Source organism: Antrostomus carolinensis, unplaced genomic scaffold (genome assembly GCF_000700745.2).
Source record: "Antrostomus carolinensis isolate BGI_N321 unplaced genomic scaffold, ASM70074v2 scaffold16020, whole genome shotgun sequence".
Classification (NCBI taxonomy): Eukaryota; Metazoa; Chordata; class Aves; order Caprimulgiformes; family Caprimulgidae; genus Antrostomus; species Antrostomus carolinensis.
In genome coordinates, this window is record NW_010289233.1 from 2,573 (window position 1) to 18,136 (window position 15,564).

Genomic DNA, 15,564 nt, shown 5'->3' on the forward strand with positions numbered 1-15,564 from the left:
CTCCTCCCTGGAAGTGTTCTCGGCCAGGTTGGATGAGGCTTTGAGCAACCTGGTCTAGTGGAAGGTGTCCCTGCTGCTGGCAGGGGGGTTGGGACTGGATGATCTTGAAGGTCCCTTCCAACCCAAACCAGTCTATGATTCTATGATTCTATGATTTCCTTTCCCTGGTAAATTAATTAAGTTGCCGGGGTGCCTAGAAGTTTTCATCTCTAATCAGAAGAAATAAAGAATGAACATGAACACTGTGGTCAGGTCTGTGGGTTTTTTTTACTGATGGGTTTTGTAGGGTGAAAGATCAAAAAGGAAGAAGGTAAAGTCAATGGAGGGAAACAGGCACTTCTGGAGGCAACTCAAAAGACCTAATTCATGCATCTATCTTCATACGAGGATGAATCACCCGCTGGAGATCAGACCAACCATCTTCTTCAGTTGACTATAACAACTTGTTCAAGGGGCTTGATCAGCATTTCCACGAAGTTGTTTTAAGTACTGTTTACACACTGGTAGTACATTTAGTGAAGGAATGGTTTGGAAGGGTATATCAAAACCTGTTTTGCTTCTCAGCTAAGCTATAATTATATCTCCAGTTTCTGGAGATGAGTGTTCTGGCATCTCCTTCCATATAAAACTATCCCTTTTTAAGTAAGAGTGAAAAATCTGGCCCAGGATTTCAATTGTCTAAAAATAGAATATTTTTTTAAATGTTAAATTATTGCTTTTCCTTTCCTTCAGCAGTTCTGTGGTCCAACTCCTGGTAGTATCTGTAAGGAGCTTGTGTATTTGACTCTGTTAAGACCAAGGTTGAGTTTCAGATCTTTGGACCACACAGATTTGCACAGCATGTGCCAAGTGTGGAAAGTGGCTAAAAGAGGTGCAGTGTTGATGTGAGGAGCATGGGGACATGTCCACTACTGATGTCTTGTTGACTCAACACTGAGTTGCTTATGTCAACTAGGTATTGCCTGTGCATTTTTGATGGATGTGGTGGTTTAACGTGGCTAGCAGCCAAACACAGCCGCTCGCTCACTCTTCCCCCACCCAGGGAACAGGGAGGGGTCAAAGTAAGGAGTCTTGTAGGTTGAGATGAGAACAATTTAATAATTGAAAGAAAAGAAAACTTAAAATAATAATGACAATAATCATGGTAATAACTGTAATAATAAAAAAGACAAATGAGTGATGCACAGGGCAATTGGTCACCACCTGCTGACCAAGCCCAACCCATTCATGGATAATGATCCTGGAAACCACAATCCTGGAAGAGTGAGAGTCTGAGTGAGAGAGCCTGAGAGACCCTCATCAATATACTGACCATGACATTATACGATATGGAATATCCCATTGGCATGTCCAAATGCTAATGTGGGTTTGCTAATTTTAATATTGACCCCTCCACCCCAGTCCTTTGCACCTGAAGATTTGCAAAACATGGGGAAGTAGGAAAGTCCTTTGTCTTCCAGCAAGAACTGAAAACAGTAGTTATGTTATCAACGTTCTTCTCATAACAAATCCCAGACTGAAACCAAAACACAGCACTATTCTGGCTACTAAGAAGAAAGCCCAGACGAAAACCAGGACAGTGGAGAATGCCAGAAGATAGAATGCCTAAAGCTGTGCCCAGAGACATTTTGATTCTTGAGGTTCAGGGGCCGAGCTGAAGTCCTAAGAAGAAGATGGGGCCTTCAGATTAATGACAGTTAATGTCTTGGGGCATGTGTCATCAGTCATGACACATCATGCTCAGGATGTAACACTGAAAGAAGGTGTCTAGTGACACCCTGTGCCTAGGCATAGATTGAGCCTCCAAGAGTATTGACGAGCAGGATTTCAGGTGTGACGGGAGGACACCAAGGTGGTGAAGAAGGTATGTCAGTTGTCACTAAAGTTGGTAGTAACTACTTCGGTGTTGTTTTTCTGCCAGAGGTGCATTACTGGACACACACATATTGTACAAAACATCCCAGGCTCGTAGTCAACCTCAGAGTACAAATCCATGGGAAACCTCACTGTGTTGCAAGGACTGAGGACCTTGTTGGTCCTATGTTGTGCTGGCTTCTAAATATTGCCCTGTACAGCTGTGAGCTTGCTCTTGCCAGTGGTATCCCGAGAGGTTTCTGAGTGTTGGACTACTAAGTGTGAACAGGCTCCTGTCAACACCAAGATTCCAACCAAGAACCCATGTAGACAATGAGGCTCAAGATGCATTAGATGCCACCACCTAGTGGGAGAAAATAGTTGTACCACAGTGGTGTAGAACTAGTCTTTGTTCTGGCTCTCCCTCCCTGTCTGGTGGATTTTTGGGCTTGAGACATCTTTGCTGCAGATGTGGCCAGAACAAGAAGTTCTCTCCTGATTTACTTTGGCAAAAAGCTGTGAAAATTGTGGGCCTTCTGTCTTCATTGCTGGGCCTCTTTCCAAAATTCCTGGTGATTAGAAGTAAACTAATGAGCTGTGATTACCCTGGGAGCTACTCCCCTGGTGCCCACGTACACACACAACCCTCCCTCTCCTGAAAGGGAGCTGCAGCAAACACAATAGCTCTGAGATGAATACTCTGAGTTCCATCAACTCAATGAAGCAAGTAGCAAAGATCGGGTGTATTTAAACCTGGAGACTCTCTGGTGTCAAATGACACACAAAACCTTTGCCTCCTGCAACAAGTTGGGTGGGATGAGATGAAGGTGGAAGAGGAGGGTAGAGCTGACTTTGTGGTCCTATAAACTACAGCCCAAATTGGGCAGTTGAGAACAACCCAAGGGTTGCACCAAGTGGCATCATCTGCCTTTTTGGGACTCATGGTCATCAGGGGACATCTAGACTCAGAGTCAGAGGTGAGGCTGATCTGGATGATGAACCTTTCACTATGTCTGAGGGTGTGAAAACCCAAGTTCAGAAGTTTTGCTTATCAAGGTGTATCTGTGGGAGGAAAACTTTTGAAGACATCTATGACCCTGTAGACTCTAAGCACAGCAAGGAAACAAAAACTACGAGCTAAGTCTTTCTTGCTTGAAAGGAGCCAAGCTCTCCTCACCAGCAGCAGGGCCAGGCAGAGTGCTGTGAGATCACCCACCCCTGCTCAGAAGGTGCAGGAGGACCATCAAGCATCGTGGTACCTCATCACCAGGTCCATGCAGGATGCAGCAGGGGAATTCAGCAGAAAAGAGACAAACTGGAAGCACAAAATGAAGACCGAGTCAGAGGTGCTCCAGGCCAAGTGTCCTCCTCCTGGGCTCCAATCCTGCTCTTCCAGCTGGGATTGCCATGGACTCTGCCTGTATTTAAGCAGCCAAATGAGACACCCAGAACAAAAAAGCTCTTCCATGTGTAGGTGTAATTGATAGCACTGTCAAGAACCTGCAATTAAGCTAGTTGTCTTTCCAGCTACTTCATACCATCAATTATCTCTCTTGCTGGGTTAAGGGCAAGTTGTTCCAGTGCAGAACATTTGCAAATAATGAGGTACAAGAAAACCTTTGGCATCAGCCACTCTTGGAGACAAAATGCCAGCAAGGTTTCTGGTAACCAGTTTTGTTTTTCATCAGCCTTCTTGCGAAAGGTTGGTGAAAAGCTCTTCAATGAACCCAGGGAATGGAAAAAAAAATCCCTCTAAAAAATACCTGCAAAACCAAGGAAAGGAAAAAACCATGGGAAATACGATCCCATTTCCTGGGAATTTGAAGAGCTTAATTGCCAAAAAAAACCCCCCACTGACCAAGGTTTGGACCTATTGAAAAAGTGAAGGATTAATATGGTATAATAGCAGGGGAAACCCATTTCTTTCCAATCATCTGAAATGAAACCCTTTTGCCTTTCTGTTTTGAAAGAGACTTTGGCGAGAAGCCACAAGGACAGAGATGTAATCTTGGCTCCACCTCTGAGGTATTGTGAGGCTCTCAGCAAATATATTAAAACTTATCAGCCTTTTCTTCCCCATCTGTCAAGCAACTCTAATAAATCTTTTTTATTTGCCTTGAGGTATCCCAAGGGTTTTAATTACAAGTTCAAACATAAAGGGGAGTAACAACGAGTAGCCACACAGCAGCTGTATTCATTTTTGCAGGATACTGGTTGCTGGTGCATTCATAGGTTGCCCACCAAGGCCAAACCTACCTCTGTTTCAAATTAAATGATTAACAAGCATCCAGTTAACAGCCTTCTGGCTAAGCTTCCTATTTTCTAGACTATAAATTGTCTTCTCCATGCGAGTCTCATTTTTCTATGTGTTCTAGACAATCAGATCTGAAAACTTAATGAGAAGATACAACTATGCTAATTTATTCTTCTCAAAGTTGGGCATCCAGGTCTGAGCTGGTCACTTTAGACTTTCTTGGACTCAATGAAGAAGAAGGTGGATCCATGGAGAGCAGTATCTTAGACTTCCTGTCTCTCAGGACAGGCCTAGCATAAAAAATTAGAGGAGATGAGTCCTGCCCAGTCAGTTGTGGCCTTTAACTGGGGACGGTGTGTGGTGGGCTATGTATAAAACAGAATTATTTTGCACTTTGGTACCACAGCAACGAAATTTGTGTGTCTAGACCACGCTATGGTTCTCAGCTTCCAAGCACTGGTCTGCCTTTGGCTGTTCCTCATGGACTCATCGTGTCCTTTGTGAACAGATTGACTATGAAAAGAACAGATACTGCAAAAATCACTTATAATTTGCTTTCAACAGAACATTCTTTTACCCATTGTCCTTGACAGAGGGAGATCCTCTTCAGGCCATTTGCTAAACTGTAATTAATGCAAGGAAGGAGGACAAATTAAAACAAAAGAAGAAGCCTCCTCACAAAACCCAGCCCATGGGATCCTCCGAGCTGAGTATGCAAACAAAGCGATTTAAAAACAGTGAAATTCCATAGGATTTCACAAATGTTCAGTGTTACACATTGTTTTGCATATTTAAACCTACAAACTGCTGCCAGGCAAGACAAACCCCAAGAAAACCCCAAATTATTAATCTGCATCAATCAACCAAGCCCCACTTCTGAGATGTGTATAAAGGAGGGACCCAGGGGTGTTGGAGCAAAGGGGCCCCTTTTTGAGTTACACACTCTGCTGTCCTTCAGCATTCTATCCTCCACCACATCTGCCAGCATGAGCCAGCAGCTGTCAGCTGGAAGGTCTTTTCATGGAAGAAAGTTCTTCTCATCATCTTCTGCTGCGAGTGGCATGAGCCGCTACCGAAGCAGTGCTTTCCCTTCTGCTGTGCTATTTGGAAGAGGTTATGGAGCCTGGAGTCACAGCAACCAAAGCCTCCAAAACACAGATGGGTGTAAATGGGCTTCTTCTGGCCGAAGTCTTGCACATGGGGTCTGTGGGGACTGGGGATGCAAGGGCATCCATGCCAACAGTGAAGGTGGAAGTCATGGGTTAGGCTGGAGCGGCAAACGTGAAGGTATTCGTGCAGTGCACATCAATGAGAGCCTCCTGCAGCCTCTTGATGTGAAGATCGATCCAGAAATCCAGCACATCCGAAAGCAGGAGAGAGAGCAGATGAAGAGCCTCAATAACCAGTTTGCCTCTTTGATTGACAAGGTGAGAGCTGAGACAAGACTTAAAGGAGTGATGAGATTTAGAAGTGAAGGAAACCTTTTTGTGCTCAGGTCTTTGATTCTTCTCCTTTTCTCATCCTATTACATGAGCCTTGTGCTGGTTTTAGCACGTGTGACTTCAGTATCATGAGCTGCAAGAGCAGATCGAGCTCATAATGTTATTTTAATCTGGTTTATGTGCTTTGATAAGATGTGTCTGTTATTATTACTAATAGTGGAAGGGAACTGTTCCTCCAAGGTGTCTTACTGAGCTTCTGAACAGTTGACTTCTCTCTGTGCAGCTAGACTTTATAAAATTGCCTTGTCTCCTACTGATAAATGATGGTTTCCATTATCAACCAATTGATAGGCAGATCTATTCAAATATTCCATGGTTTCTGCAGCTGCAACAAAGGTTGTGCTGTTTAGGGCTTCCTTGGAGAATGGGTGAGCAGTAAGCCCAGTTTGGTCTAGGATTATAGGATTATGAAGATTGCAATGCCCCCCTTTTGTCCTCTCATCCTCTTCAAACCACAATGAGCCCCTGAAACACTGACTCAGAAAAGAAGATGCCTTGTTCCCCCCATATTTATCTGGTCGCCATACAATACATCTAAGCATGTGCCTGAAGAAAGTGGCTTTGCATTCTGTATGCAGGTACAGCATCTGGAGCAGCAGAACAGGGTGTTGGCCACTAAATGGGACCTCCTCCAAAAGCAGGTCCTGCCATCCCGGAAGAATATCAAGGATGTCTTCAACAACTTCATTTGCAGCCTGCAGAGGCAACTGGACTCATTGCTGCATGAGAAGGGGCAGATGGAGCCTGAGCTGAACGACACGGAGAAGCTCATCGAAGAGTTCAGATGCAAGTGAGTGAGCAGAAACCATCCACAGGGCAGTGAGCTCAAACAGCTTGTCTAATGGGACTTTTATTTTTATCTGTATCAACAGACTTCTCTGTGAGGTTCAAAAAGCTGAGATCCAAAAGTAACTTGACCCTTAAATACCCAGACAAACAAGGTCTCCAGTCTCAGAATGACCCAGTAACCAGGCTCTTCTTTCCAACAGATACGAGCAGGAAGTGAACAGACACACAGCTGCAGAGAATGAGTTTGTGTTACTGAAGAAGGTAAGGAATTTGGATGAATGGATTGGATGCAGAGATCCAAAGAGTTTCCTTTGATCTGCTCCTTGCACAGCTCAGGTCTTGAGAATGTTAAAAAGTGATTGGACAGGTATGGATGCAGAAAAAGATGTCACAGAATATTGCCAGACAGCATGAAACCTCTTCCCTTTAGCACAGAAAATACATTTCATTCTAAACTGACAGCTTGATAGTCCCAGTGCCCAAATCATGATGTTTTTCAAGCAAGCCTGACACTATTCAAGAAGCATTTGGACACATGGTCTGAACCTTGCAATTGTCCTATGCTAGGGCAAGAGTTGGACTCGATGATTTTTGTGGGTCCTTTCCAACTCACAACATTCTATGATTCTATAGTATTGTATATGCTTTTGGGATCTATCAGCTGTTGCTGGCCAGGGGATATCTTCCTAATTACATTTCCTAAACAAAAAAATCTTACTCTAAAAATACAATGAAATTGCCTTAGGTCTCCATGTGGGCACTGTTTTGACTTCTAAATATCTGGGAACTCTTTTAGGATGTGGACTGTGTCTATCTGACCAAGGCAGAGCTGGAAGCAAAGCTGGAAACCCTAAAGCAGGAGATGGAGTTCCTGAAATGTGTTTCTGCTCAGGTATGGATGCTCCTGTTCCAACCTTGCTTGATGGCAGCTATTCCTACCAGCCACTCCATGTCTGCATTGATTTAGGCTGAATTAAAACAATCCATCAAGCTCTTTTTGGGAGCCAATGGGAATCCCAGATAAGGAAGACTTTGAGGTCTCAAAAGAAACCCCTTAAGCTGCATGCATGACCAAATCTAGTCTCATCTCCTGGGCTGTGGCTCAGGACAAAGTCTCAGTGGTGGTATTACTTCTACTGGAGCATGAGGGACAGCTTACTGCCACTTCACATGGCTTCTAGGAAATTGCTGAGCTGGAGAGAAGTCCCTGTGACACTTCTGTCATCGTGAAAATGGACAACAGCCGTGGCCTGGACATGGAGGGCACCCTCAGGAGCGTTGAGTGCTGGTACGAGGGCATAGCTCAGAAAAGCAAAGCAGAGTTGGATGCATTGTACAGAACTAGGGTAAGTAGTAGCATTTGGTGACATCCTTAATTCTCTCACTGTCAAAAGTCGTAGTGCAAAGGTGATGATTTTTTCTTCCTGTCTTCACTATATAAGTTCTGGACCTTATTTTCCATTTCTGCATTGAGTTGAGGTCTCAAAGTCAGGAGAACATCCCCAAAACAGGTACAGTGCAATGGGACAGGACTCAGTCATGCTGGGAATAGAGAGATTGTAGTTGAGTTGAACAGTGAAAGCTACAGGAGGAAAGCTTCCACTTGCTGCTGAAGGCCTCAGGAGCTCCAAAGCCAGGAGGACTTTTCTAAACCTAGTTTAATTCACTCTGAGAACAGAAGCAAGGCTCCTGGGCTACACACACTGCCTGTATTAACTGCTGCCTCTCTCTTTTCCTACAATCAGTATCAAGAGCTTGAGGAGGCAAAGGCGAGACATTGCGATGAACTGAAGTCCCACCATCAAGAGATGGAAGAGCTGAGTTTTGTGATCCAGAGAAGGCAGTGTGACCTTAAAAATATGAAGAAGCAGGTATGATGGGTCATATTTACTCACTGGATCTCCTAAATGTGAGAGCCCAAGTCAGCTTTTCTACATCTCTGTGGCATTTCTTTCATCTTTATCAAAGAACATTACCTCACACTGGTTCCATTGGCCTAGAGAAGATCTTCCCAGTGCCGAGCAGTGAAGAAGGAATATCTGCTGGCCTATTTTCTGTTGGATCATGTTGATTATTGCAAAGAACTAATTGCACCAAATTAGATTGTTGGATTAGCTACAACCACTTGGAAAATTGCTAAAATTGCTCCAGTAAGAATTCTGCAGGAGACAATGCTTATGACACAGATTCATCGCATCCAATAAGCAGAGCAGAATTATGACTCACCAGTAATTCAGCACCCATAGAAACCGGTATAATTTTCAGACCATCTAATTCATTATATAGTTTATAACGGGAAGTAAATGGAAAACCTTAATTATTAGTTCCAATTAGAACAAGGTATTGGTATCCTCGGAACAAGATTTAACCACAGTCTGGCAGCACAGGGATGTGTCCAGCCTTTCTGTAGCATTTCAGCATTGATATTTGATTTTAGAAACATTTGGCTTTCCTAAAAACAACCTCAGTACTTCCCAATTTGTGACTCCCAAGAGAAGTGAGAATTTATCTTTCAAAGGTGAGCATGGCAAGAAAGAGGACAGGGGAAGCAAGGACTTCTTGTGTCTCCTCTGACAGGTGTCTTCTCTGCAAACATCAGTTTGTGATATTGAGCAGCGTGGGGATTGTGCCCTGAAAGATGCCCATGAGAAGCATGTTGAGCTGCAGAATGCCCTCCAGAAGGCCAAGGATAAGCTGGCTTGCATGCTGCGGGATTACCAAGAGCTGCTGAATGTCAAGCTGGCCCTGGATATTGAGATTGCAACATATAAGACTCTACTGGAGGGTGAAGAGAGCAGGTGGGTACCACCACAACCATGTGTGGTCAGTGTTCAGTCCTTGGGGCCCTTCAACAGAGACAAGGAGGCTGGGAAATGCTAGAAGTGCTAATTACATGATGGATAACCTTGTGACCTTCTTCTTCTTCAGGATACGCCTTGGGAGCCCTGTGAGAGTGTGTAAGTAAGCTCAAGGTTGTCTATTTTCCTTACATGAAACAACATGAGGAGGAGGAAGGTTGCATCGTTCCCATGAGTGATTCAGCTTGTGTTTTCTCATGACAGTGATCACCACCCCTTGCAACACCATCTCTGGCTACGAAGCCAACCTGGGATGTGGATCTGGTAGACAGTCCAGAAGATGCAGGTCCTTCTGTACCATTGGCAGAGCATCCCTGCCTGAAGACATTGGTGCCTACCACAGAGGATTCACCTCTGGAATTGCTGTCAGCTCTGTAGGCAGGCAGTATGTCCCTGGTGCTCCCAACTGCATCACTAGAAGTGAAGAATTTAGGGCCAGAGATGAGGGCTGTTCATGCCCTCTGGGCACTGGTGGACTCTGCAGTAGGACTGCAGGGAGCTGTGGAGAGAGCTACGGAGCTGCAAAGAGCGTGGAAAACTCAGCTCACCCACAAGGGAGATGTTGGCCAGGGATGAGGATTTCAACTGGCCCTCCATATCCTAAGAACACTCAGATCTAAACATCAGCTATGAGAGTCAGGACAACCAGGATGTAAGGTCTAAAGTAGAAAAATGAAAGCTTTATTCTGCTTTCACAGGTAAAAATATCCCCAACTCCGCCTTACACAGGAGGAAGAGGCATCCTGGGTACAAGCACATGGTAGCATCACAAAACCACATCAGAGAAACTCCATCTGGGATCACATCAAAAAAGGGACATTTAAAGCATATTCCTTTTGATTTCTGCTGTTTCTTTAAAGGGCTGGTGGTTGTGTTGAGGTGTTTATTGTCACTCAATTCCTGCTTCCCACCAGCCTTCTTTTTTTTTTCCTGATTAAGCCTTTGCTATCTATGAAACAAATTTGTCATATTTAATTCAGAATCCTTTCCCTAGAGTGCTGTGGAAAGTGTTTCTGGAAATGAGCTCTCTAGGACTCACCATTTCATCAAAGTCTATCTGACGCAATTTTAGGCAAGTCAGTGGAGTTGTAGTGGTGAGACACACAGGGTCACAGAGAGGAGGGGCAGGACTCTAGTGATGTCCTTTGTTGGTGGTTTTGGAGCAGTTTGGTCATCCACACGCAGGCAAGTCATAAATGAAATCTCCATTCAGAAAAACATACTTCACTTTCTGTAGTCAGCAAAGAGTAATTATGTCGCTGGTACTCCTATTAACTTAGTGTCCTGACGTGCGCATAAATTCCAGCACCTTCACTTCTATCTTGATGACTCAAGAGCTTTGAACTTTCTTTTGCTCTTTTTCCAATAAATTGCATGGAGAACAAATGCCTTGCCCCTCGGTTTTTAGTGTTTGCCAAGAATATAGAAATGCCCTGTTTATAAATTGGACAAGACATATCAGCTGATTAGAAATCTTAACAACGAAGCAGAGGTGGCAGAGCTGCCCAGAGAGTGTCATGTAGATCCACTCTTTGGTTGGTGTAAATTACGGAAGCCTTTTAGTCAGCTTATTTATTCTGATTTGCACCAAATTTGGCTCCTACCCAATGTTATTCACTGGATGTTTTAAGATTCATAGAGAAATCATCTCAATCTCTTTGCATTTTCATAGGACACCTACCACAGAGGTGTAATGACAAAACACGTTTACATCTCTTCGAAACCTGCTGCAATAGGGTCATTATAGGGAAAAAAACTCCGGAATGCACTGAAAAAAAACGATTTTTTCAGCATCTTTTTAGAAATCCCATGACTACCAGTGTAGGATTTCAAAATGGATCAAAGGGAGAGATATTATTGTACATTTGAACAGATTAAAAAAAAAGAAGCCAACAAATTAGTAACATAAATCAACCACAAAGGACTAAATTGGTTTGTGATTAAACTGATGAAAGTCGATGACAGAACAAAGAAATGAACCATACAGAGGCAGGTTGGACAGAAACGTGTTTTACAAAAAGGGGGAATCCAGAGGGAAGAGGAATCTTTCCTATCCGAAGCGATTATCGTGATTCAGAACCAGAAGAGCTTTCTCTCTCCCCATGATTCTTATGTGATAGGACGCTATTTCCCAATCAAACAGGAGAAGCACAGGAGAAGAAAATAGCCACAATCTTTAATGAAGAAAACCACAAGAAAGATTTGACAAGAAAAGAACAATCAAGCAGCCATAAATATTCATTAAGAGGGGTTTATAAATAGTCATTAAGAGGGGTTTAAGTATCTCATAAAGGTTATGGTGTTCCCCATTGAAATTAGACAATCCTGTCACTTTTTATGCAAGAGAAGAATAAGTCAGAGGAAATGACACAGAATGAGGGTTGCTTCCTCACCTCCAAACTCCCCCCGTCACCCTTTCAAGATCTGATAAGTTAATTCAACACGTACTTTACTTTAAACCTGTGACCAGCCTCTCTGAACATCAGCTCTTCATGAACCAGCTGGGTGTATCATCAGAAATTCAGCAGTACATCATCACAAAGCTGCACAAATGAAATCAAATCTTGGCTTGGGCACTAGGGCTTTAGCATAACAAAAGGAAGAACTTATCTCCTGCTGGCTGAATATGCTTCCCAGGAGGACCTGGCCCACCTTCCATGGGCAATTCCTTCCTTCTGTATGGCTCAGAGAATCTCTCCTGCCCAAGAAAACAGCTTCAACAGGAAGGGATAAGAGCTCTTGCAGATTTATAGGGAAGTTTCTGTAACCTAGTAGCAGTTAAAATTTTTTTTTTTTCCTTTTCTAATCTTTTTCCTTTAACAGGTAGTGTGGTGCCATCCCATTTGGGGACCCAGATTCCCACACCTCCCACATTCATTTCCACTGTGGAATGCTGTGGGAGGAAGACACCAACATGAAAAAGATCAAACCAATCCTTTGCTTTGTTGGGAACCTCAGCTTTACAGGTGCTAATCACCGCGCGGAGATAGGATATGTGCATACATCAGGAACGGAGCAAATCTAGAGATCGTGTGATGTTGTGTACTCTCATTAAGACTTCAAAGGTGCTAAAGAAATTTGGCGCCCAAAGGGTGGGACTAATTTCACCCAACTTTAACCATCCAGAAGTGGGGCGCCTGGGCTACTTGTCTGGTTGTCTAGACTGCCTCTGGTAGTCAGTAGAGAAGAGAGGTAAGAACCTCCAGAGCTGGATTCCTCCCACCTGTCTTAGCTTCCTATTTTAGGATGCAGTGAATCACTGTCTGGAGATGTCTATCTCTTTCCATTAGCCAGAGAGGGACGCTGAAAGATGAAATTAGAATACATGGCTAGTTTGATGGCTGAAGTAGAGAGGAAGGTGCACCCAGGCCCAGTGTTTGATGAATTTTATGAGGAACATCCTTTGAAAATCCCAACCTTGACTTCTAACGTGGAGCAGATGTAGGCTAATGAGAGGAAAAAACACATTACCACATTGAATTCCCTTGGATAACTTTGGCTTTAGGACACAAGGGAAGGACACTGCACTAATCGAATTAATTTTTTAACAGCTCATGAATTACACGAACAAGAGTCTACACAGGCCATGAAACTCTGTGACTAAAAATGCGTGTTACGACCCAGTCTTACATCTATCAAATGCTGTCAGCACAGGTAGGTTATGGTCATTGTCCTATCTGAATGCAATGAGTTTTCTATGGCTGGGGATAATTACAGAGATGGAGCATGGCTCTTTGAGACTATCGCATAAAACGTATTTTAAGAGCTAGTTTGGATTCATCTCCAGAGGCAACAAACAAATTAGTGAACTTCACATGGTTCTTATAATGAATTCCATTTTCAGCAGCACATTCAGGGAGAAGAATGCTGACAAAGGGAGAGATTGCAAGTTGTCAAAATGACTCATTCAACCCCTCATCAAAATATTTTCCTTTTTTGCTTCCTCGGTGTTTCCCCTCCCTTTTTTTTGAGTCAAAAAGACACAATTTCTGCTTCAGAGTACTTGCCTATTTTCCATGTTCATTTTCACAATAACAAATTGTTAATTCCTGAGATCTTGGGTACCAACAGGTGGAACACTCACTGTTCCTTGGAAAGACCTAGAAGACATTAAGTGAACCTTCTGCAAAGCTGCCTTCTCACTGGGATTCACAAGCAACCACAGGGGTTGTTTCCCCAAATCTCCTACATTTCATGAAGCCAGTGGCTATGGTGGGATGTTTTGGAACTGGGGCTGCTGCAGCACAGTTGGTTCATAGACGTTTAATTGCAGTCTATGATGCGTTCCAGGTGTCTCCCACACAGCCGACGTGTATAATGGGGTGCAGAAAGGGAGCGGTGGCACACCAGCTTTCAGTCTGACTTCTGCTGCAGTTTTCCAACACAGAGCTCATAACAATTGCCTTTTGTCTTCTTCTTTGGATTCAAATACTCATTTCACTTCTGATAGATCTTTGTTTAGAGCTCAAAGGATCTGGGAAGTTACAAGCTTTAGCTTGAAGTCTCTAATATCTGTTTTAACTGATATTGCCAATTGTGCTGGCAACCCAGTGTAAACTGTGAGCCTAAAATACTACAAACAAAGGTGCAATCTGAAAGTCACCCTGTAAATATGTTGAATTATCCCATTTGTATAGGGCAAAAGTAGCAGTTTAGGCAACTAATTGATACCACCAGCCCCTCAAACTCCCATAAGTTGCAATTACAGTTTCAATTAGTAGCCTTGTGACTCTGGGTGCTGCAGTCACGTCCTACGGTTTCAGTGTACCTCTCTTCCTTTTGAGAACTTGATATTAGAAGGTTTAATGTTTTAAGGGGGTTTAGCGTTGGTTTTATGATTTGCACTGCCTGATCCTAACTCTTGGAAAATGTTTTCAGAGAGATGAGGGAACACAGCTACCGGGTGTCTGCAGATACCATCACGTTGTATGTATAACATGCAGACTTCTCCAAGTGTTGCTCCTCTTCAGTTAGGAAGGGCTGAGGGCATGTAGTTGTTTGCACTATAATGTCTCTTTTTCTCCCAAGCACTTTACTTTCAATGAGCTGAACGAGTGCTATTGTCTTGACTTCCCAGACATCAGTTTGGAGAAGGTCTTGAGATGGTTGGCAGATAAGTTCACTGTCCCAGCTCCTTGGACTGGTGATTAGGAGACAGAGAGATTCATCTTGCCAATATGAGTCAAAGCCATCTCTGGTGTCCAGTCTAATCTACTCATTAAGACTTCCTCTGTTGATGGAGAAAGACCAGTGCCTGCAGAGAGTGAATCACCCCAGTTCTCCTAAGCATAGAACCAGGGGCTGTTGTCTCTGTCCTGGAGGTGTACCTCCATTGAGTGTCAAGGACGAGCCTAGTGGAGTCACTCAACTTTTAGCTGTTGCTTCTTGAATGAGGTGGATCTCACCAGGCTGAAATGTGCTACTGTTTTTTGTTGTTGTTGTTGATGTTGTTCTCTGTAGAGACTGCCAGAAGATGAATTAAAAAGGTTTCCGACATCCAGCTTGGTAGAACCTCCATTAATAGCGAAGGCCAAAGATTTAACTGTGTCAAACGGACTTCAGGTTAAGAATTTGCAGCAACGGCAAATTGTTTATGTTTATGTTTATGATGGCATAGAACAGAAACCTAGTGAGAAAACTGAAATATGCCGCAGTTCCTGGATGCAACCTGCTCTGTTTTGGTGGTGTTTCATGTAGTAAGAGAAGGTCAAGTGTGAAATACTGCATAGGAATGTTTTTGTGGGGTGTTTTGAGTCCTTACACACGAATCCAGATCCACAACTCAGTGAATTTGCTGGTGTTTCAGGCACAGAAATCATCCATCCAATACAACACGACTTCCATGGTGTTTTTCCATGACTGACTTTTTTTTTTGTTTGGTTACTTTTCCGCACCCAAAACAAGCCTGGTGAGAGAAAAAAGGAGAGATTGTGAAATTATCCCCACAAAGTGCAAGTTTGCAAAACATGCCATTATACACAAAAAACCCCATGAGACACACAACCCCAAACGACACACTGCAAACAAATCACAAAGAGTTTCTTCAAAAATGTTTGCTAAACTATAATTAGCGTAAGTTAGGGGAACACTTCAAACTCTAATATATTCTAAGCCAACTTGCAAACAGAGCACTTTTAGATTCCTTTTTATTTCCTCAGTAGTTAGTATTTGCCGGGCTGGTTTGCATTTTGAGGAGCATTTATTGCTGCCAGGCAAACCAAACCCTTAAGCGCTTTAAATTAATGTCCTGATCCTATCAAGGCCAGCTTCCAAATGTATATAAGGGGTAGCATCACTGTGTCACTTC

General features: G+C 43.3%; 1 protein-coding gene across 1 annotated transcript; it reads left to right on the top strand.

The window, feature by feature from the left end:
- Positions 1-1,234: 1,234 nt before the first annotated feature.
- On the top strand, positions 1,235-14,408 carry LOC104526257 (keratin, type II cytoskeletal 7-like). The gene is made up of 12 exons (XM_029085377.1): positions 1,235-1,263; positions 5,067-5,314; positions 5,357-5,535; positions 6,189-6,400; positions 6,600-6,660; positions 7,196-7,291; positions 7,581-7,745; positions 8,145-8,270; positions 8,977-9,197; positions 9,328-9,356; positions 9,462-9,631; positions 14,286-14,408. The coding sequence occupies exons 1-12, from the start codon at positions 1,235-1,237 to the stop codon at positions 14,406-14,408; spliced, it is 1,659 nt and encodes a 552-aa protein (XP_028941210.1).
- Positions 14,409-15,564: the final 1,156 nt, after the last annotated feature.